This window comes from Gallinula chloropus (genome assembly GCF_964237585.1).
Source record: "Gallinula chloropus genome assembly, chromosome: 1".
Classification (NCBI taxonomy): domain Eukaryota; kingdom Metazoa; phylum Chordata; class Aves; order Gruiformes; family Rallidae; genus Gallinula; species Gallinula chloropus.
In genome coordinates, this window is record NC_140085.1 from 11,459,087 (window position 1) to 11,476,655 (window position 17,569).

General features: G+C 35.8%; 1 protein-coding gene across 1 annotated transcript in view; it reads left to right on the forward strand.

Annotated features, from left to right (window-relative positions):
- Window positions 1-16,344, forward strand: part of HGF (hepatocyte growth factor) — a gene marked incomplete at both ends in the record, with an annotated part of 53,477 nt that extends 37,133 nt beyond the window's left edge. The window contains 10 exons of the mRNA XM_084279294.1: window positions 1,594-1,721; window positions 3,117-3,219; window positions 5,152-5,291; window positions 7,232-7,270; window positions 7,741-7,837; window positions 10,343-10,417; window positions 11,009-11,155; window positions 11,861-11,967; window positions 13,838-13,983; window positions 16,174-16,344. Coding sequence (XP_084135420.1) covers window positions 1,594-1,721; window positions 3,117-3,219; window positions 5,152-5,291; window positions 7,232-7,270; window positions 7,741-7,837; window positions 10,343-10,417; window positions 11,009-11,155; window positions 11,861-11,967; window positions 13,838-13,983; window positions 16,174-16,344 — 1,153 coding nt within the window. The remainder of the gene's footprint in view (window positions 1-1,593; window positions 1,722-3,116; window positions 3,220-5,151; window positions 5,292-7,231; window positions 7,271-7,740; window positions 7,838-10,342; window positions 10,418-11,008; window positions 11,156-11,860; window positions 11,968-13,837; window positions 13,984-16,173) is intronic.
- Between the last annotated feature and the right edge of the window lie 1,225 nt (window positions 16,345-17,569).

Genomic DNA, 17,569 nt, shown 5'->3' on the forward strand with positions numbered 1-17,569 from the left:
ATTACTATTGTTTTTCTTTCATGGAGGTAAGTACTTGTTTGCCATTTGGTTACTGACTTTAACTTAATATGTTCTAAATGTCATCTAAGTGTAATCTCCTTGGCAATACTTGACATATATAATATTTGGCACACTTATTTTCCATTTTTTAATCCTTTTTCTGTCTCATTACTAAATATACTTGCATGAATAGGACCTTTTACCTTAAGGACCACTGGTCATCTAACTTTTCTTTACAGTTCACAAACTCAACTTATTTTAGACAGTTTCCTTAATCATGCTGTTTCATTCCTTTTTTCACTGAGCATAGAGTAAACCTAGATTATCAACATGGACCCCAAGTAGAGTTTGTACTAAATATCTTTATCGATGGCTAAATATCAGTCAGGGCTTCTGCTGTAATTAAATCAGGTGCATCTTTCAAGGTAAAGATTCCAGTCTGAGTTCGGATTGTTGCTCTGACAGGTTTGTTGTCTTAATGCCTTTGCTGTTATTGTTCAGTTTATTGATCAAATACTACGTGTTGTAATGCATCTACTGGAAATACCATAGAAAACAGGACTGACTCTGAGCCTCCTTCTGTCAATCTCAGGACCACCTTGAATTTACCTGGAAGTCAGCACTTGAGTCTGATCCCACAGGTTTTTCTCAAACCACCACTAAAACCAATTTGCTCCGTACCCTCGTGACACTGCTGCTGGGTTAGGCCATTGTGCAGTTTTAACAATGTTCCTAGCAGTGTAAAGGTGCTAATGGTATCAAGACTGCTTATTTAACCAGTGCTATTGTATTGTAATTACTATTTAGCACAGTGGCTACCCAGGCCCACAGCTTGAGTAATATCAACAGAACCGCTGGTACAACAGTTCAAAACTCACAGAAGTAAGAATTCCAGCATTAGGTCCATTTTTTTGACAGTTTGGGCCCACTTATTAGTAAGTGCTGCAGACAGTAAAATACAGAGATGCACAGAACATAGCAACAATTGTCAGGGGATGGGAAAATAAAACAAGTTTAAGAGGTTTGATTGTTTCATGCAAGCTGCAAGAGACATTTTAAGATGTTCCCTTGTGGCTAACTTTTACTTTAAAGGTAACAGCTATATAGAATTTCAACAAGCTTTTTTTTTTTTATAGTTCAAGATTCAGTTTCTTAAATTAATCACTGACAGTGTGCATGACTCTAAACTCAGCAGAAGTGTTCAAAGTACAGGGAACTTTAAGCATTTTGGTAATGTTTGTGTTTAAAAGCACTTGTAATGGATTGCAGGTGTGTCTAATGTCAGCTTGTATGCAAATTTTGATGGAGAATTCTGAATAAAAATAAGCTATACTGAAAATATCGTTGATTTCAAATGAAATCTTATATCCAGTTAAAACATATGACTTCCCATAACCATTTTCTTATTATAATTATTATATTTTTCTGGACTCTGTATTCTTACTGGCTCCTCATCTCCTTACACTTGACATTGATCTGTAATGTACAGACCTTAAGGAGCCTGTATTATCACTAATTCATAATAAAAAGCGATAGAATGCATCAATAGTTTTAGGTTAACCCTGCTGTGAGCTAACATATTTATTTTTATAGGGATTTGAGGGAGAACTACTGCCGAAATCCAGATGGATCTGAATCACCATGGTGTTTTACTACTGACCCAAACATCCGGATTGGTTATTGCTCCCAGATTCCTAAGTGCGATGTATCAAATGAACAAGGTAACAGAGGGAAAGACAATAAGGTGATTTTAAGTGAATGCTGTACTGTTCCAAATGGCAGACAGGCAGGCTTGAAAACTGGAGAAGTTGGTCTCAGTACATTGATATTACACCTGTGTAGTTCTGCTTTGGCTTTATTTGCATACTTGGGATTCATCATGGTGTAAATAAGATTCATTTCTCAGTTCACATTTCAATTCTAGCAGGGAAAGCTGCAGCAAAGATTTTCTGCTGGACCTGATTTTCAAACAAAGCTTATCTGTGTGCTGATAATTTTATATTAGCTGGATATTTGCTCCATTGACTTACCTTTCTTAATCTGAAAGGCCTTTTCCAGACCTGAGATGATTCCCTTAATTTATAAACTTTTTATAATTGCGTATGAGGCCACCAAAAGTGATACCCCCCATACCCCTTTGTCTAAAAAGAATTGAGCTGAAAAAAAGTCATGTGGGACTTCCTATATAGCCTCTTAGCTTCAGGCTGCTCCCTCTGCTTGTAGAGTCCACTCTGAGTCTTCAAGCAACCTCCCATGAGGTCTTGGTACTACTCTAAGGAGTATTACTGCATCCTGAGAACTGATGTCAATGACCTATGACTCTACATCAAGCTGCATTAAGATCTCCATCTTTACATTTTAGCCATTTTTTCTCTTAAAATTTGAAAGTAGCAGTTGCAAGAGCTCTCTTACAGCAAGGATTAAGCTTTGACTTTAATTGTGTAAAGTATCAGTTATCAAAAAAGTAAAAATAGTGATGAATATGACATGAAATGTTTTATATTAAATGTCTTTATAGTAGTGATCATTTTAAACAGTCCTCTTGAAAAGTTTCAAAAAGGCTTGTGCTAAAAGCATATGAATTAAACATGACTTCTGCTGGATTGAGCAGAGAAGGTTTTGAATCACATTAAAATTAAATTCATGTTGATTTTCTGATTTTGCCAAGGCAGAACTTTATAATATACTGTTGCCAGTATTCAGAATCTTCAGAAAGGTAAGTATTTCAAATAGGCTGAGTGCCTGGGTTTCAAGGAAGGAGAGTTAAGGGGGCATTTTTTATTTGTTTTGTATAAAACAGCTCCTGAAAACTTTCAGAATATGCTCTTCTAAATTAATCATTAACTATGAAGGAACTTTTCTCGGTTTATCTAATAAGACAAAATTTGAAATGCTATTGTGTTGAGCATGAAGGCCTCGAGCAGGAGATTAAGAATCTAAATTTGAAAACTTTCATTTTCTTTCTGATTTGATTTATACAGTTGTCAAAATTATATTGTATAGTGTTTGCTAAATATAACACTTGTCTTAAATTATTTGGATTACTGATGAAGAGTTTTCTTTTCAATGTTGCACAATTACCCTTCACTTCTTTATGTCTTAACATTCTTACTCAGATTGTTATCGTGGCAATGGCAAGACTTACATGGGGAATCTATCCAAGACAAGATTCGGGCTAACTTGCTCCACATGGGACAAGAATATTGAAGACTTACGTAGGTGTGTGCATATGAAACAGAAAGAGATGGTTCAGTGAGTCCTGAATAAATACTGCCTCCAGATGGCATCTCTTTTTCTTCTGTAGTGATACTAAAATAGACCCTTATGCCCTGGAGCTTTAGTATCTCTCTTTTTTTTTTTTTTTTTTCCCTCTTGGTGTTTAAAGATATTATGCAACATGTCTTTGTTCAGGCTAACCATTAATTTCAGGCTTTGGGATGTTTCTTAGGGTTTAGTTTACTGGCCTGGTTTACCCCATCTTTGCCCTTGAATGTTTTGTTCTATGGGAGGATAGTGGGAATAAGCAGGAAATAGTTATTTCACCAATTTGATCACATAGCTCAAGATGCTTCAAGCAGGAGGTTGATCTTGAAACCACCTAAGGTCCTTTGCAACATGAAATTGAATCATGACTCTATCAACTAATGACACTGCCATCAAATTTCATTAAAGAGACTTCCAGTTTCTGTTCTTTATCATCACTTTAGTTTTATATTAAAGTAGTGGAAATGGCAAGCTACTTTAGATTTATTTGTTAAGATAAAAATGAATGAGCAGCACAAAAGATGTGAGTTTTCAAGACTTTTTCAATCATGCCAGGATCCTCAATGTTGTCTCTGAGTGTTCAGAGCTGTAGGTTACTGAATCTCAGGAGTAACAAGAACAATGACTCTCAGAAACTGCACAAAGATAGATATTCATCAAAAAATTTGCTATGTATGAGACATTATACACTCTAGTGGCCCATATCAAAACAGTTTTCCCTTTGTTTTCATTTACTTTCTTAAGTCAGTGTGATTAAGTACCTTTGGTACTTGTTCATGATCACCACATTCATAGTGCCCAATAATTACCCATTCCCTCTGGAATTTGATTGTCCCTGATTCCTGCTGCTGACATAGTGGTCAGGAAGGTGGAAGTATGTAAGCCGGTAAGTTCCTTTGAGGAAGATGTATTGCAGTGGCACTGTCTGCAATCACCAAGTGGTCTATATGTGGTTTCACCTATACAGGGTCAGAGACAGCATTCATATTGTAGTGTGCTTTCCATGTAAGGGAGGCAGAGGTTTAAGATTACGATTTCTGAGAGCTCTAATAAGTCTTCAGATAGTTGTGAGACAGCTTGAACTTTCTGGGTGCCTGATGCACTTGCATTCATATAATCTTGAGTATAGATCAGGCTTTCTTCTCTTACTTCCACAAATTTTCCATCTGGGAACTTCTTTGGGGAGTTACCTGTCTCACTTCAGCAGTTAATCCGGTTATGGGTGTGCTAGAAGCAGCATGCATGGTTGGTTATGAACTAAAAGAGCAGTACAGCTGTAATTTAGGAAGCCTGTATGCTTCTGTCTGACATACCAGAAAAAAACAACTGACTCTGCTTCAGAATGTCACCCCAAAATTTCACCTTTAAATTGCCTTGTGTAGGCTTCTAATTTGGGTGACCTATGACTGCAGTTATTCATCCTCCTCTCCTACTGCTCAGTCTTGCAAATTTTCTTGTCTTTGTCTGTCCTTTGCCTATGATTCAGCTTTCTTTTCAGATTCAGTGCTCCCTGGTGCTTACTGTTGGTCTGGTGGGAGAGGGTACCTGTGCTTACAGAGAGGCCCGCAGATTTGCTGAGGGCAGCACAGTCTTCTAATCATTGTAACCGTCCCTCCTGTGGTTATCCAGGGATTTTAGTGGGAGATTTGGAAAATTCTCAGCTGTCTGGTGGACACAGTGCTTAAAATACCAACCAGAGGAAACTTGGACCCAGATGCAGCAAATATTTGGGTCTCGTCTTCCCTTTGATTTTAACCCGCCCTAAACCCTGACCTGTAGGCTTCTCAATCAGCTAATATTACAATGTGGAGCAAAGCAACATTTAACCTTTGAAAATTTGGGCTATAGTATAAAGCTTTTCAGGACTTTGAATTTTTTTCCCTGTAGGCATATACAAATATTCAGAGAACCAGATGTTAGTAAACTGAAGAAAAACTATTGCCGCAATCCAGATGATGATTTTCATGGTCCCTGGTGTTACACAGATGATCCTCTCGTTCCCTGGGATTATTGCCCTATTTCTCGATGTGAGTATTCAGTATGCCTCAGGCATTGTCAGCTGTGCAGTCCCAGTGAAGCCATAGCATCACATGCGTATGCATACCTTTCTGTTGTCACTTGTAGCAGCAAAAAATGTGTAATTCAGTCAAGAATCAATTGTGCATGACTGAGAAGGAATGGGAAGAAGCTGCTTGTGCAATATATGAACAAGGGGTCCTTTTCCTTGTCCAGCTTGGAGATTTCAAGGCTTATTTATCCAGCAGGAGCATAAAAGGGCTATTACAGATGGTCAAACATTTTCCAACAGATCTAGCTATTGAATAAGGGCTGGATGGAGACAAAGAATTTTCTAGTGGTCAGAATGATGGCTGTGGCCTCAAGAAACCCGGGGACAGTTATCTTCTGTGCTACAAGCTTCATTGTCTCTTTGTGTGATCTGTATTTATTAGTAAAATTGGAATAACTCACTAAAAATGTATGCTGAAGTGTATATGTGCTATATAGATTAGCTTCTGCTTTCAAATGTTTACGGGATGATTTAACTCCTGGCAAGAATTAGGAATATCACCCTTCTAAGTTGTCTGTTACAATTTAAATATCTTAAATAAACAGAATTAAAAATCCCAGGGAATTCAGTAATAGGCTGACATTAAGTGGAAAAAGATATATTTATACTGAAAAATGTGCCATCACATTTATGTTCGATTTTTTTCTTTTCAATTCTAAATCACTGTGCTATATATCCTGGGAGAACATTTAAATGGTAAAGGTGGCTTTTGAATGCTTGTCTGTGATCTCTAGAGGTTAAGGATATTGTTACATTCGTTCCTAGCAGCAATCTGCTGCATTTGTTCATGGTCTGAACTGCAGCATATCTAAAGGGTGATATTTGAAATCTCAGGTGATATTTTGGCATCTATGTGAAGAGTAAACAAACTGTACAAAAGGTTATTTGCGTCAATATAGGTAAAGAACAACAGTTGCAGAAATATAATTTTTTTTCACTCTCTGAGTTCATTATGTGAATCTATGAATTCCTAAGGAAATATTCATAGCACGTATATGGCAATGGTGAGTATTAGTTTCTGGAATCGAACCACAGAATTTGTTCTACAGTTGTAATTTGTGTGGACTAGTATTAAAATACTAGTAGTTTGCTCTGGTACTGATAACCAGCTTAACCAGAACAGAAAGGTTGTGGTCAATTCCCAAGCATACTCAATAGATATCTTTAGCTGGCCTCTTCAAACTGTACTATTTTTAAGTATACATACCTATATACTCAAAGACTCAATATACATAGACTTGGAATTCTAACTATGTCTATAACTGTATACATATATACGTATGATTGCTTAATGATGGAAATCTAGTTGAGTGAGACTTGAATATTTACCTGTGCAAATTTGCAGTAGCTACACATATACGTCTGACTCTTAATACTCTGCAGACTTCACTGAAGGTAAAAGTTTTGAACCAAATTTAAGAAATCTTATTGTAACTGGAAGAACCTTTTTGAATTGGAAGAACCAAGCCAGATTTTGGGGAACACATTTTGATAAACATAGAATGACTTCTGAAGTTTCAAAAGTTTTTTAAAAAATTAGCAATTTTCATAAAATATGATTCAGATTTAATCACGACTTCTACAGTACCTGTAAGCTTATGGAAAAGACATGACTTCATTTTTCAGCATTTGCTTGTTTGACTGAAAGCTGTAAATTGGACATGAAAGATAGCATGATACATTCAGAATTCAGCCAAGAAGCAAAAATGCTTGAAACTTCTGTTGCAAAATGTTCTTATTCTTATTTCATTTTATTGGAATGAAATTCTGCCTTGTTAATCCTTACTGAACTGTGTTTTTGCAGAGCATTAAAGTTAAATTAAAATTAACAATATGCCATTATTTATATTACTTTTATGTTTTAATTTTGTATTATGGATATCTTATATGTCTATCTAGGTGAAGGTGATACAACTCCTACTACAACCAGCTTGGATGGTAAGTTTGCAGATGTGCTACGCAGTACATGTGTTGTATCCTCTAAGACTAGAAATTTCTTTCCAATTGGGAAAAAAAGAGAAAAATCAGTTAAAGATAACACAAAACAGTTTGGGAAAGATTGGTTTTACAAGAGGAAAATGTAGAATAGATTTATTATACTGTTTGGTCTATTCTTACTGTCCTGTATTGCTGGAGGTGAGATATTGTAATGATTTTCAGTGTTTGTTTTATAGCTATGTAAATCTCCGTAATAAACCTATTTAAATATGTATTTTATATTCCCATGAATATTTATATAGATTGAACAACCTTCCCTGAAGTACTTTTGATGCTCTAGAAGTATATTTCATTAGTGCAGGGAAGTTAATCCATAATAAATATTGACCTTCTTGTGGTCCTTATGTGCAAACTGTACAGGTTTCCTACCACTGTTTTTAGTAAAATGTGATCTCTGGACCTGCTTTCAGATACTGCCATTCCTTGTGCCTCAACAAAACATTTGAGAGTTGTAAATGGAATCCCAACACAAACTAACGAAGGATGGGTGGTTAGTTTGACATACAGGTAACTATTGCTTTGATTAGAAAGACAATACATCTCCTAAGATATTTCCATTGGAGATGGAGGAAATGTTGACCATAATAAAACTACTTCTAGATTGCAGTTAAATTCTGCTGAAACAGAAAATCAGCACTCCCATAACATCAGGTGATTCCGTACTATTCACGCCATCAGTGAAACATATATATGTTCATTATCTCTAACTTACACACCTAAGCTTGTAAAGCGTTTATACCGTTCTGTTCTTCTGATCAGCTTCTGCAGCCCTTTTCATAGCACTGCCTTAGCATCCATCATTAAACTGCTTATTTTAGAGACTGCTTTAAAAACCCCTGAGTTTCGTATCAATATTTTCACTTTAACAGCAGTGCGTTACTTGTGAAGCAGTGGATTCAGGTTTTATACCCGTGTCAAGTTTAGCTTTCTGCTTGTGTCATTGCATACAACTGAGATGTATTCTGTATTTAAAAAAAAATAAGGAAATCCTTTTCATTCTATAAAACAAGACCCTAACATGTAGAGTTGGAAATATGTATTACATTATAGTAGATATTACTTTGCTACTGTGTAAAAGCAAGCACACAGAATTACTGTGCCCTATATTCATTACAAACTAAAGTAATGAATCTGTTCTAGAATCTCATAATCTCTTTCAAAGCCATATTGTAAAATAGGTCTTAAATGAAAAATTAGAGTAAAGGAAAAAATAAAAGTCCTATTTTCTAGATTGCTTCATTGCTTGAGAAATTCTAGGGGTTCTTCCATCCTTCATGATCTTTATACTTTATGAGCTCCAGTCAGAACTAGACCTTTCTGGAATTCTCGTGGATAATGCAGAAAGATATTTCTGGACGAATCATCACTCTCTTCCTAGATTAAATATCCAAATAGGTAGGCCTAATCACTCACTGCAAAAGTTTATCTTTCCACTGCTCTTAAGCATCCTTGATGTTTGAGCAAGGTAAGGTGAATTACATCTGGGTGCTTAAAATTTAAATAGCTAATGGGAAATGTAGTTGGACCTGAATTTTGTGCTATGGAACAAAATTCTATTAAGAAGATGAGTGCTTAAATGTTTGCAGATTCTTTTATGAAAAAGGGATTCTTGGAATACTCTAGCAGCAAAATATATTCTTAAGTATTACATGTGGGCATAAAAATGTAGTTTTATTTTGTATTGTTACCAAGGAAGCAAATAGAATTTTGTCTGAAACATTCAGGACTTTCTGCAAAAAACTAACTGTATATTTCAAAATGGAATTACCATGTTTGAATGGTAAAAGCTTAGTGATACTTAGAAATTTATAATCATATTTCAGAAATAAAAAGTCCACTTCTAAATGTTAAATTAATCAATTACATATTTTCTTATATATATGATCCTGTTTCTGTTGTCAGGTGTATTTAAGTTTGGAAGAATTTAATCTATTTCATGGAATCAGCTCTGAATTTGTGCCACATTTAAACAAGAAGTTTAACCTTCCTATGTGTACTAGTCAATCTTTTAATGCAGCTGATGCGATCTTGTAAATTGCTTCTGATAATTAGTGATGTAACCATAATATGCTTTTCATATTTATACTTCCGATTGTGACATTTCATAATAGAACTGGGCAGAATCTATATTTTAAAAAGAATCCAGCCTCTTGGACCAGATATTTTGTTTCTCAACCAAAATACAATAATGAAAAAAAATGGAGGCAAGCATCTGTGTTATTCTGCTGTCTTTGAACTCTATATAGAGTCTGGGATCCTTCCAGCAGTTCTTTGCAAAGCTTTGAACATTTGTTTGATTTGAATTTATAAATTGTGAGGATTTTAAGCTTTTCCCAAATTGCTAACAATTCTGAGTCAATTTCCAAAGTGCTGCAGAAAATATATGTGATTTTGGAAGCACAGAGAAGGAAAGTAATTAATCTGCATTCCACAGTCGTCTTTATTTTTAAAAGAACTGTCATGCTTAATTGCTTTAATTTTACTTGATCTATTATGCTGCAGGTTTTCTGTAATCACATGTAGGATGTCATACATTGCAGATTGTTTCCAACAGAAGTATGTGGGGACAGAAATCTCATAGGGCTGGTAATCAAATAGGAACTCTCCACCTTGAGGTCAATGCTTTGAATAATGGCCAAATGTTGTTTACATCTGGTGGCACTTTGGGGACTTGTTTGAATGTTTCAGCCCAGGTCTTATTACAAAGAATTAGCTTGTGTCTCTTTTTAATTTTTATTTTTGGGTTTGGTTGGGTTTTTTTAATTATGTCAGTAATTATAAATTCAACTTTGAAACTGCTAAATGAACAGACTAACTGAATTTCTGTTACCTCATCCTTCATACACTTTAGCGTAAATCTCTTCAAAGTCATGCTTCTATATATGTGTTGAAATGATAGAGCAAAGGGAGGGCGACATGGTTTTTCAGGCTATCAATCAGTCACCTTTCACTATCGCTTTTCTTAATATTAATTTTTTCTTCTTTTTTTTTTTTTTTTTTTTTTCCACCCAGAAACAAGCATATCTGTGGAGGTACTTTGATAAAGGAAGAGTGGGTTCTAACAGCAAGGCAGTGTTTCCCTTCTAGGTACAGTAGTCTATAAAATTGCAATATTGAAATACTTCTAGGTTGGGGAACTTATCAGCACAACACTTCTTCAACTTAAATGATGCAGTTTTCCCTCCTGTTTGGCTTGAACACTTCTTTTCTGATGTAAAAGTCCTGTGGGACCTTGGAATTTTCTGTTATTATTGTTGCTAATCTAAAAGACCTCCAGCTATTTTACATAGAAGTATAAATATGTTTTCCAAGTGTAATGCTGAGACAATTGCCTCTTTATGAAAAGAATATCATGCTTCTGCTTAACTGGACAGAATAAAACAGAAAACTTGGGCAAATCTCAACAAGTTCAAAGGTTCATGATGTCCAAGGATCTAAATGTTTGGATACTATTAGGAAACAAAAATTAGATTTTATTCACAGTTAAAGATAAAATATGTAGTGGCTTCAGACCAAAAACTTACATCTGAGCATGTTGCTTTTGGAATAACAGTTGGCAGCATAAACCCATTTCTGGTGAAGAGTATCAGTTAAGAACTCCTAGTGTAATCATATTAGCCAGAGTTTTTTTGAGTTATTATTTACTTAGAAAAATCCTAAACAACTTTTCTCATTTAGGTACAAAGATTTGAAAGACTACAAAGCCTGGCTTGGAGTACATAATATCAAAGGAAAGGGAGAGGAGAGGCATAGACAAGTTCTGAATATCTCCCAGTTGGTGTATGGCCCCTCAGGGTCAGATTTGGTCTTACTGAAACTTAGCAGGTTAGTAGCTGTTCTTGCCAAGTCTAGGATTTTCAACTGATGAATGAGATTCTTCCTAAACAAGATTTGCAAATTCAGCTCTCTACTATCTCTGATGCTGCAGATGATGTCTCCATGGGGTAAACTTCCAACTGTAAGAAATTGTACTTGATATATGTAGAAATGCAGGTTCATCTACCTTACTCAGAAAACAGATGTTACTTCTGAAAAATTATGCCAATATTTTTTTTTCCTCATAACCAAGTTCAGGTTTGTTGGGAAGGGGTTTTATTTTAATTTGATTTGGTTATTTTTTTTAAAAAGTCTACAACCCACATTGACTAGTACATGGTTTTGATTTATAACATAAACCCCAGATTGTAACCAAGATCTTTGTGTATATATGAGCTTTCAAACTTTCTCCATATTAGCAAAACTATATATTTAAATGAATGCCATCATTACTTACTTTTAAGATAAAACCCCAAGTTAAATAGCATAAAAGTGGTGACAGCATTTCAAGAAATCTTTTGACAGTTAACAGCTGTAGCACAAAAAAAAGGTAGAAGAATCCATCACATTCTTCAAAGATGGAAAAGAAAGGAAAAGAATTGGCACAGTTTTTAATTGCTGTGGTCTATAATGGATTTAATGTCACTTTTTAAAAGGTACATTAGAGAAGCTTAAGTAAAAGCCTTTGTATCTACATTTGTTTTCTCTTTTCAGACCTGCCATATTGACAAATTTTGTAGAAATAATTCGATTGCCCATTTCTGGATGTACCATTCCAGAGAAGACCACTTGCAGTGTTTATGGATGGGGATACACTGGATGTAAGAAACTATTTTTAAAAACTAAATGAATACGTTGACAGCTTACTTCCTCTTGTCATTATAGGTGAGGCTGCTGGTATTGCCTGGTGCCACAGTTGTCCAACACTTTTTGTTATAAAAAAGTTTCATTTTTTCCCAATTTTGCCAGTCTTTGAGCATTTTATCTAAAATTATTTAATATGAAATATATTATCTGGTCTATCCTTTTATTTAGTTATTTATTTGGGTGGGGTTTTTTTAAGGACAGGTAAAATGATTCAAATATTTCAAAAACTGAACTAGAGAAAGATACTCTTCTGCATGTTTAAAGTATCTGGCAGAATTGTTTTGCAAAGTTCTAACACTTTTCAAAAATTCTAGTTCATCTACTTGAACAGACTCTTTCCCTATCCCAAAGCAGGTTGCCTGTGGAAAAAACTAGTACAGAATCATGTAATCAAAGACATAATTAATATACACAAAGACAGTGAACTAAGGATGCACAGGCAGCCCTAATCTGGCATTTCCTAACTTTTGAGTACTTGACTTTGCAACCTTACTATTGCTTATTAAACACAGTTTTTTGTGTGAAGTAAATACAAATATGTGGGAGAACAGACATTTATTTAGTCTGGTAAATACTATATCTGGCTAATTATGTGTTGATGATAAAGTTAATAGCTGCCAGTTGACAATAATTACTCCAATAATTACTGTGCTCAAATGTCATTTTGCCACAGACCCTGAGTAAGCAGCAGCAACACACTCAGGCTGTCCTGGAAGCAGAGCACAAACTAGACTGTAATTCTGAGTCTCTCTTCCTTGTAACCATTACTCCGTATTTCACTGTGGGTGGCAAGTAATCTGTACCAGCCCTCTCCCAGATGATGGCCTTTGATGTTCCCAGCATGCCCGTATTAGCCATCCTCGGGGGGTATGGCTGTCTCTGGGACAGCGATGTCAGGCTTGATCATGGTGCAGCATCACAGGAAAGCTTAGCTTAGTAGAACTGATAAGGAATTTGCAGTGTTGTGGAGTTATGTAATACAGTAAATACATAACATCTGTCATACAACGACTCTGTACTATATTTTATGCACTACTTATCATAATCCTCACAGCACTCTAGTCAGGGAAGGAAGAAGTGTTACATCCATTTTTTCAAGAAAATAGGATAATAAGTCAGTGGAGGGCAAGCTTGGCATTTTCTTTTGATGGCTGTGCAGCGAACAGGCAGGTCCAAGTCCTTTATTTGTCTTTGCAGCTTGTACAAACTTGTCTTTCGACATGTAGAACAAGAACAAGCTCCACAGGGCCTCTGCTTCCTGATCTTCACACTGATGAATGGAGATTGCACAACGCTGTGGCTCTGCCCTTGCAGGCACAAAATCATTCAGTGTAGCTGAGCCAGCACAGAACCAGAAAAACTCTGCTTTGCTACAATATTTTTCAAGTCACACGTCCTTCCCTAGGCCAGGGCAGGCACTGTTACCCATTAACTCATGTTTAAGGCAGGCAGCTAAATCCTTTCTCCACTGACTGGAGTGACAATGCTCCCAGGCTCACTTTTTTTGATTTCTCTAATGTGACAGGTCAAGTTGGTGCTAAACCGTAAAGCCAGATACTTACTGCTAATACAAGAAAAAAACCTTCTCCAGATATTCTCAGAGAACTAAACAGACACACACAAGAACAATTATTTTAAATCTCATTTGTATCAAATATAAGAAATCCAAAAGACAAATGCATGATAACAGTAAGGATGGACAAACATGCTGGTGAGAAATTACACTAAGTGATGTTGAATGAATAAGTTTATCTAGACTGCATGTTGAATTATTTTTCCCCCCCAAAATAGAATAATTTTTTTTCATTCTCCTTTCAATTCTAGTAATTAATTATGATGGCCTTCTCCGAGTAGCAAACCTACTTATTTTGGGAAATGAGAAATGCAACCAATATCTCAAAGGGAAGATCACTGTGAATGAGTCAGAAATATGTGCTGTGGCTGAAACCATCGGTGCTGGGCCTTGTGAGGTAAATATTACCTTTCCTAATACATTCTTAGGAACCATCAGCCTGGCTGTTTCTTTCCCAGAAATAATTTATTAGAGGGTTTTTAAAATTATTCTCTTTGCTTTAAATTCGTATAAAAAACCCCAACTCAAATGAAAATCTTTTAATTTTTTGCAGTGGAAAATTATTTGTGTTTCAAGTGATCTAGTTTTCTGCCAGAGTCCAGGAAGAGGTTCCTTTGCTTGAATTTCACCGTAGCACTACAGCAGTAAGGGTTGTAAGCATTAATGTTAAATATAGGCATACAAAGAAACACTTGCTAGGCTAGGACAAATTTTATGTTCTGTATAGGACTAAAGTGAGTAGTGTGAGAGCAACAGCAGTATATTTTGATTGAGTAGAAAGCAATTTGCTGGAGCAAATTAATACTTAGTTTGAGGACTTGCATGCAAAATACAAAAAAAAAGTCACAATAAAATTATGATGGAAGGAAAAAGATCTAAATGAGTCAGAACACTGGAACCTTTGGTCTCCCTAATCATCCCTGAGCAACATATCAGTGAGGACAGGAGAACTGCTTCAGTGAGAGTGCAGTTCGATACAGTTGTGTTGCTTGGGACTAGTATTTATGACGGAGAAAAGACAACTGAGGAGTAATGCTATAAATCATTTATTACAGGAAGATACAAATTTTTTTGTGTAAAATCTGCCTGATGAGATGACATCTAGAAGGAGGGCAGTCATAAGTATAATTATTCAGTTATTAATGTCTGGAGTAGAATCAGTGATTTCTTAGTACTGGTGTTATCCAAGCAATGAAATTTTCCCTATCCAAGGGCACGAGCATACCATAGGGAAATGAAGTCTTATCAGATTGAGGCCTCTTCCATTTATTATTAATATTCCACAGGATCACTTTGTTATTGCAAAGTGTTTTCTTCAAAATCAAATATTTAATCATAAATGAGCTCTTAGACACGTCAAGTCTTATAAATGAAACATCTGCATGGAAGTCTGCTGGGGATCCTGTACTTTGTTTTCCCTCTGCAAGAAGGAATGGGCTGAATTAATATTAGCAATCAGTCTTAATCATTGGTTGGTCTCCTACTCCCTGAGTTCCCCTTTGAAGCTACTTTCTTTAGCAGAGAACAGACAGAGAAGCAAAATCAGATTGGCAGGTGAAACTCCACTCCTGAAAGTGTTTTATGAGCCGCTCTGATGGTACTGACATAGTTCATTGTTCATATGGGAATTAATCTGCAGCCGGTCAGGAAAAAAAAAAACCAAACAAAATAAAGGTCAAGCATTGTTATTTCGCTGGTGATCCGGAGAGAATACAATGCTAATTGTCAGCTTTTATTTTTTGAAACAATGTCTCACTTTTTGATATGAACAATTTCTGTCTAGTTTTGCACCTCGTTTGCTTGGTTCAGTATATGTGTTGCCTGGGTAAAAACTGCGAGTTCTATGTTCCTGCAGTCCCAAATCTATGGGAATGTATCTAAATTACTGTTTCAATCTAATTTAACCTGGATGTGTTTTAGTGATAAATAACACCCTGTCAGAGTTGGCCTTTCTCCAAATTTTCACTGAATGCGTGTACTGGTGCATAGATGCCTCATTCGTTCAAAGTAACGAAAAAGAGTATTTTGACAAGTTATGTCTCAAAATAGTGTCTACAAAATATTACCTTTTACTGTGTTTTGAACTCCCTCACCCCTCTGCTATTAGGACACATAGATTCTCATCCCAGGGCCTTGCAAGGTTATGGATGATGGGAGGATATGAATCTGGATCTGTCAGTAGTCTTCAATGCAAACCCTGTTATCACAACAAAGATATGTATCAGTCAGCTCACTTTCTGCTCATCTGGCTTATACATACATAAATATTATGCTTGTAGATAGCTGAACAAGGGGAGTCAGATCTGGTACCTTTAAGTGACTACAACCACGTGTACAGGTGGATCAGAGGGTTTAACTTGCATGCAAAGCAACCAAAGGACAAAGGCCAATGTTGGCATAGTTTCACAAAAATTGTGGTTGTAAAAAAGATGTTGGAAGCTGTTTTTTTGTCCTCTGGCAAGAATAACTCTTTTGCCTGTTAAATGATCTAGGTCATCCCCCCCAAAAACAAGCCTGTAGGAGACAGGTAAGAGCTGTGTCTTGCAGCGTTTGAGAAGTGATGTTCTTTATGTTTATTTTTTCCTAGCGAGATTACGGTGGTCCCTTGGTTTGTGAACAAAACAGGCTGAAGATAGTAGTTGGTGTCATCGTTCCTGGCCGTGGTTGTGCCATTCGAAATCGTCCTGGTATTTTTGTTCGGGTCTCATATTACTCCCGGTGGATACACAAGATTATGATGACCTACAGAAAAGCCTGAAAAAATCAACAGCTTCCATTCAAAGAAAGGTTTTGGACAGCATGGAATTAATGTATAATGTAGGGATCAACAATTTTTAAACTACTTGATAGTCAAGTTCATTGAGCTTCTTTTAATATTTATGGGTGTTTTGGTGTTTTTGTCTATCTGTGTTGTTTTATAAATGTTGGAGTGACTTACAGTTTATGCAAGTATGGTGACATATCTCCTGAAGATACTTGAATGGGTAAACAATTTTGCAAAGATGTTATTACTGGATGATAAAGGGGTTTGTAGAAATAGTTCATATGACCTCGTTTATGCTGCTCTTCAGATTATCTTAGAAGGAGAAAAAAATTATAGTTTTATTTAACACACCTTTTTCTATGAGCCATATATTTCTCTTCATATATGACAAAAGACCTACTGAGAGATATATGCATCTGTCAAGGACAGCATACGTGATCATATTTCTCTTCCCCCCCATCCTTATAAGAGGTCAAAGATTTCAATATTTCATGAAAAGTAGTCTCTTTAGAAATTAATCTTTTCATTATTGGTGGACTTTGACAAGCCTGCCTTAAGCAGAGTTCTCACAGAAGTCAATGTCACTTCCTTTTATAGTGCTTATAGACTCTAGTTTTGTACTTGGTTCCTTCAGTGTATATGTGGTCCCCTCAAAAACCCTGTTAGATAAGAAAGGAGACATTGAAGTGTATTGGTTAGCAAACTATTGGTAATTTGTTTAAATTTAGGCCCAGAAATAACTGTGAGGTTACAATGCTAAAAGGAGTATTTCATACAGCTTGAAAAATTAATCCTGATTAGCTACTGGAGGACTTTGGCCATTAAAAGAAATTTTATTCAAATATGCCCAAACCTTTCTAACAGAAAACTGTTAAAAACTCTGTTGATTCTAGTTATTTCATGAAAGTAACTCTATATCTACAGCAGGAAAAAAAGAATAGTTGAATCTGGCACACAGCTCAGAGACTTTATACTGGGAAAAGTTATACATTAACAGCCCTCCAGGGACTTAAGATCTTTAATAAAACATTACCTAGATTTGGGCAAAATAATATACTTTGCATAATTCCTTTCAGGGTAATAAAATTATGGCAGAGACTGATATGATCTTATATGTAATATGGAACCCCACCAATAGTTCAGTAGTTTGTGTTTCCTTCCTGTATGTAGAACCATCATTTCCCTTTATGTTGACAGGGAAAGAGAATGAACAACCAGC